The sequence below is a fragment of the Empidonax traillii genome, unplaced genomic scaffold (assembly GCF_003031625.1).
Source record: "Empidonax traillii isolate 1590-97213 ecotype Southwest subspecies unplaced genomic scaffold, ASM303162v1 scaffold409:size521033, whole genome shotgun sequence".
Taxonomy (NCBI): domain Eukaryota; kingdom Metazoa; phylum Chordata; class Aves; order Passeriformes; family Tyrannidae; genus Empidonax; species Empidonax traillii.
This window is the reverse complement of record NW_020955602.1, coordinates 32,421-38,535: the sequence shown is the minus strand read 5'-3', so window position 1 is coordinate 38,535 and position 6,115 is coordinate 32,421. Positions and strand designations below refer to the sequence as shown.

Below are 6,115 nucleotides of genomic sequence, written 5' to 3'. Positions count from 1 at the left end.
AACTCTTCTTGTACTTGGATTTTTATTAATTTTCTTATGAAAGCTCTTACCTTTTTGCTGTATAGGACTCCCACTTGGTTGAACTTCAGTGAACATCAGAGAGAAATGATATGAAACTTTATTAAAATCCAGAAGTTTGACTGTTTTGCTTAAATAGTACAGGAACTAAAACCCCTGAAGTACACCATTGCATTAATAACATACATGGCTGCTATAAAAGGCAACATAAATGAAGCAAAAAAATACATTGCTAAGGTTTTTACCTTCCTACTTAACATTACCAAACTATTAATATTCATTCTTTTAAAACTTTATATTGTTTTATATCTACTAACATTCAAATACTGACTCTTTTCTATGTTCATTTAAATATACCTTTTCATATTTTTCCTGAAATATTAATTTTAATGTACTAGGAACATGATGTACCACTCTGGAGCTTAATTTTACATAGCATATTTTAGGAATATCTGCCTGCACCTTATGATTCAATGGATGGATTTTAGAGCTCCCTTATTATTTTAGTACTATAATGGATGGAATTATAATGGAATATAATTTGGATGTTTTTCGTAAATCTTTGCTAGGGATTAACAGATTGACTGCCATGGGCATGTGCTGATTTACGCACAGAAATTAACAATATATGGGATATGACAGTTTCTTGGTTATATTTCAGGGGTTTTTTTCTAATTAAAAACTACACTGAAAAATGAGAAAATGCTAACCCAAAATTTTCAGTTATTTTTCCATGAACTACTGTGTCTTGAGATGTCTTTAGTATTGAAATCAGGTCCTTTCAACTTTCCATCTGAATAAAGGAATCTTAAAACGGCCTTGACAAAGGAAATGAGGTTTTGGCATAGGACAGAGATGTTCCCTGTGATTTAATGGGGACAACACAAAATATAAAGGCTGGAAAATTAAACCTGATCTCTCAGCTACTACAAAAGGAATTAAAAAGGTTTAAAGATTTCAACCCGACATTTTTTAGGTAAGACAGATTGATTTTTAACACCTAACTGAAGAGAATGGAATGATAGCGCTTTATTTCAGACAATTACTTCCTTCATATCTCCACTTGGGAATATAATATGTAGTGTTTTACCTCTGGAATATTAGTCTGTCATATACAGTATTGCATCAATTTTTCCAGAAATGCTGGTAAGACAGCTTCTGTTTTGACTTGAAGTTTTCATTTAGAAGGGAAGTATTTCTTATATTATTATTGCAATACAGATGACGTTTTAGTATCCCTGAGTCACTACTACTTATTTAACTTTACTTATAGGTTGTTGAACCTGGGCCAACATGAAGCCAGTTTGTGACACTGGGTAGTAATATTGCTTTTAAGAATAACAAGCTTGAAGAAGAAAATTGATTATTCACATTGATTCCTCCCTGCAAGGGTATAATAACTGTTACAATACTTAGTTCTTGAAACAGTCATACCCTTGCACTGGTGTTTGAGTGATGCCATATCAATGCCAATCTAGAGTCTCTGAAAGAGACTCAACCTAGAGTGCATACAGAATGTTACCCTATTCCCATATGACTGCAGACAGTGAAGTGAAGAGCTTGCAGTCTGCAAAAACAGGCAACCACAAATGATTAGAGAAGTGGGATATGCCAAACAAAGCTGCCAGAAATTACTTCAAGACACATGGTGGAGGGCTGTAATAGTTACTAGTACACAGATATGCTCTGTCACTAACAGCTGACTCACTGAGGACTTACCTTTGGGTTTTTTGCAGATAAATCCTTTCTCAGAAGAGCAATCACTGTTGTCCCAATAACCAGATGGTGCAGTTATTTCAACACACCGATGTTCCACACTGAACTCTTTCTCCTCCCAGTTAACAAAGTCCAGTGCAGCATTATCTAGCCACAACCACTGGCCTACAGAGAAACATATAGAGTAAAAAAAAACCTTACAATTTATCTCATTAATATTTTGACTTCTCAGCTCAGCAATTGACTCAAAGATCTACAGCAAGACACTTTTCAGCAGAAGACCTTGTAATTTTTTGTAGTACAGTAATCCTCAATTTTCTTATATTAGCAAAGCATTTTTTCACTAAATATTGAAAGTTAGACATTACCATCCACATTTTGGTAAAGTCCTATCCAGAAGCCTCCTTCTTTATTTCCAAGTGGCTGAATTGTATGGACCAGAAAGTCAGATTCATCCATGTTTTCTACTGAAACCAAGGTAGCATCTGAAAGGCATTAGCAGGCAGATAACTATAAGCCACGTGAACTTGACCTTCTCTTTCAAGTCTGTACAAACAATAGCTTTTGACAGTGTTATGCATGCTAAACTGTTGGTCTCTCCATTGCTCCTTTCAGAGGGCATTGACCTGGAAGTGCTTAGTGGCTGTAGCCCCCGAAAGCTCTCTCCAGGATGCCCAGAAGCCAGGAGCTGATGGAGAAGTCTATGTCCAGAGAAGCTGAAGCCCCTGAGAGGACAGACGACCACACGAAGTGACATGTGTCAATTTATTTTCACTGTGCCAGATTTAGAATAGCTTAGTAGATAAATAAAGTATTTAAAATGTATTTTTTAAATCAATGTTTTTACATTCTTACATGAGTTTTGTGTGAACTTTTGTTCAAATATTATTTGATCATGAAGGCTCTCACCTAACCGAGCACACTCAAGGGATGCCAGTGCCCAGCTTCTCCCAGCTGATGCTTCAAAGTAGTAGCAGTGACCATGGAAAGGGATCCAAGCCTGGAGTTCATCTCCTTCAGGGCAGTCTCCAGGCAGCTGAGCAGGATCAGTAGGAGCTATCTCTAAAGAAGCCATATGGTATGAAATTAGTATTGCATTATGAGTCATCTATGATTCTATGATATGTGTGTAAATAGAGTGGGATTTCTCTCACCCAGCTTTAGCTATCTGGACCTATACTCTTGACTATTCCTACATCATCCATTAGCAAACATCCATATTCTGCAGAGAGGTAGGTGCTACCCTGAAGCATAATCCTCTGCAGGGTTAGCTTGAGCTAGAGTGAAGTCTCTAGGGTTAGGCAGACTAATGGAATTAGGAATGTGTTTCTAAAATTGTTACATGCCTGTGCTTACCATCTGATCTCATGCAAACTGAAGAGTAGCTTTCACTGCAAGATGCTGTTTTCCAAGCACCATCGAGATCCAGATAGACACAAGCATTTTTCTCCTTTGGTTCCCCTGCTGCCCATTTTGTGTATCTGACTTTCCAGTTATCGGTCCATTTGTAATAGCCACCAGTCTGAAAACAAAGAAGGTCTGGCAATAGATTTATTCTTTTTACAAAAAAAGCTCTGACACATAGGTATAGTGTAAATAAAATCCTGTGTTTATTTGATTTTTTCAGCAAAAAATGCTGGGTTTTTAAATCTCATTCACTGTTGTAAGCAATGTCACTGGTCCCTTCAAGTTACACGAGAACTATATATGAACAGTGTTCAACACTGCATTGCTTCTGAGAGGGTTTTTCTGCAATAACACAAACTTCTACAACGTGGCAAAAAAGTCAGATGAGGCCAACTTAGGTCATTTAGTAAATCCCATATCAAGAGAAGCAATTACAGAGAATTCATCCCCTCTGCCCTGCTTTATTTAAACTAAAACTGGGAGCTATTTGGTGAATAAAGATTACTTGACATTAAACAGCCAGCTTAAATTTTAAAATATCTCTCTAATATTCATAATAAATGTTATTAATATAATAATATCAGTTGCCCTCTGTATAGTAGGAGGTTTGACTTTCAGAACAGCTAACAATCACTTTATGACGGCTTCACATTCTGGTTTGTGACTCTCGGTCTGCACCTTGATTTCTTTGATTGTTTCTAGAACTTTCTACATTCGTCCTTTGCTTCTTGCATAACCTTTTATGTGATTCATCAACCCATTTGGTGGATGAAAGTCCTTGACTAGCTCTAACAGGACCCCTAGATTTTTATGCATTTGCACAGTGAAGCCATGCAGGATGCGGTTGTTTCAACACTGGTATAGACTGGTCATCCAGAGGCCTATAAAGAGCAGGAGAGCTCACCAAGCACCCACACCTCCCATCTCTCTAGCACTTACCATATCACTGTTAAGACCGATCCATACAGGTTTTCCATATTTCAGCATCTGGATCCACAGGAATGAATGGATGTAGGCATCGGAAATTCTGGCAAGTTCTGCAGATTTGTCTTGGCAGTGTTTTCTGGCCTCTTCCCATTTCATTTCAGATGAAATTATTGAATAGCTGCTGTCGCCATAATGGGCAAAGCCAGAGGCTGGATTTGTTGTTGGTACTTCAGGCTCTGTGGGAACTATGAAGGAAAAACTGAATGTATGAATTTACAATATATTTCTCTTCTCTAACATGGAAGCTAAAAAGAAAAATTCAAAAAATTCAAAAGGTCTAGTAAATAAGTCAAAATCTTTATTGAAGCTTATGAACAGAATAAAACAAGTAAATTAAAAAAAAACAAACAACAAAAACAAACAAAAACAAACAACGAAACAAAAAACAAACCAAACAAAAACAACAACAACAAAAACCAAAGAACAAAAAACAAACTAACTAACAAAAAAAATACAAAACAAACGTGGACCAAATTGATTAATGTAATAAGCTGAGTGAAATCCTGAATGCCCTGAAGCAGAGAGTATACTTGCTAATGATTTGAGTACACACCTATTTCAGATCACTGGTGGAGAGGACTTAGGGTAAGTCACTAACTGTTGTGCTCTGCAGTCTCAGCCTGAAATACTGACGCCTGATGTTAATCGATCGCCACATGTCACTGACCCCAAGTTCTTGGCCTGTCTGTAAGGACCACCAGAATGTCGCCTGCATGCTCAAGTTAGGCAGTTTGTATTTCCACTCCTGAGATTGTAAATGTATGCAGAAGAGCTGTAACTGGGATTAAGCAAATTAAAAATGCCTCCATAAAACTATATGCCTGCTGTGCAGTGAAGGGGTCCTCTCACAAGCAAGTTATCTGTGCTGAGAGTGAACAGTCTGCAGGAGCTGACTGAAGTGAGGGGTCACGGAATAACTTTTTCTAAAGCTGTAATAAAGTTGAGGCAAAACTGTTTTGCTGCCCGTGCTTTGCCTTCTCTACTCCCATTATACGGTTGGACAGCTGGGATTTGTATAATTACATTTCTAGAGGAGGAAAGTCAACGCTCATTACTCATTTTGTTGTAAGAAACATAACAATATTCTTCTACAATAAAGACAAATCCAAGAAGCTGTACATTTTAATTGACATCATATGGCATTCAGTAGAAATGTTAAGATAGGATTAAAAGCTCTGCTCAGAGACAGCCAGGAGAATGGGAAGATCACTGCAAGAACATGGTTTTAAACATGCACTTCAACAGGATGCCTATAACCCTCATATTTCAATGAGAAGAAATCTATTTTCATTTACTGTTATTATCTGGTATTATTCATGATTAGGTACAAAACCCCTGTTAAGATAGTGTTTCCTCTTCAGCAATTTCTGTGGAACAAATTATACTTTAAACATAGTACTGTCGTAAGACTGGTGGAGTTCTGAAAGCCTGAGAGACTCAGAATAAGACTCAAAGCCAGAAGAAATCACATCAGTTTAGATATTCAGCTTGTCTAACTGAGATACTCTTTCTAGTTAGGAGACTGGTTTGCACAGAACTCACGTGAATTCATCTGGCATATATAGCCTCTCTCATTGTCACAGCTATCATCTCTCCATTTCCCATCTGATTTCATGACGAACACACAATCTGTCTGAAGGAGGGAAAAATACACAGCCATTTAAAAAGGCAATGAAGCTGAAGCTCTTATACTGCTGCTGCAAGCCTACTAGCAGAGGGGAGAGAAGCTCACTGAACACACATGTAATTAGTTCCAGTTTCCTAGGTTTTTGCCAAACAGCTTGAACTAGTATTTATTAGTGACCCCTAAAATTTGAACCAGGCTTTAACCAGTGCCAGTCAAGGTCTGAAAGAAGCCACTTAAGAACAACCCTATTGATTTTATTAAGAATCCTTTGATGACTTAGAAAATACTAGGGTACCTATAATATATCCTCTTAGTTCTGACTTACAATTATGTAGATCTGCTTCTAGGAAAACAAAATAA

At 37.3% G+C, this 6,115-nt stretch overlaps 1 protein-coding gene across 1 annotated transcript in view; it reads right to left on the bottom strand.

Annotated features, from left to right (window-relative positions):
- The window catches only part of LOC114062461 (macrophage mannose receptor 1-like), a 32,251-nt gene that overhangs the window by 1,302 nt on the left and 24,834 nt on the right, over positions 1 to 6,115 (bottom strand). The window contains exons 23-29 of the mRNA XM_027893864.1: positions 5,671 to 5,761; positions 4,081 to 4,313; positions 3,091 to 3,256; positions 2,644 to 2,796; positions 2,103 to 2,219; positions 1,738 to 1,899; positions 51 to 83 (exon numbers count right to left, since the gene is read on the bottom strand). Of these exons, the coding sequence (XP_027749665.1) occupies positions 51 to 83; positions 1,738 to 1,899; positions 2,103 to 2,219; positions 2,644 to 2,796; positions 3,091 to 3,256; positions 4,081 to 4,313; positions 5,671 to 5,761 (955 nt within the window). The remainder of the gene's footprint in view (positions 1 to 50; positions 84 to 1,737; positions 1,900 to 2,102; positions 2,220 to 2,643; positions 2,797 to 3,090; positions 3,257 to 4,080; positions 4,314 to 5,670; positions 5,762 to 6,115) is intronic.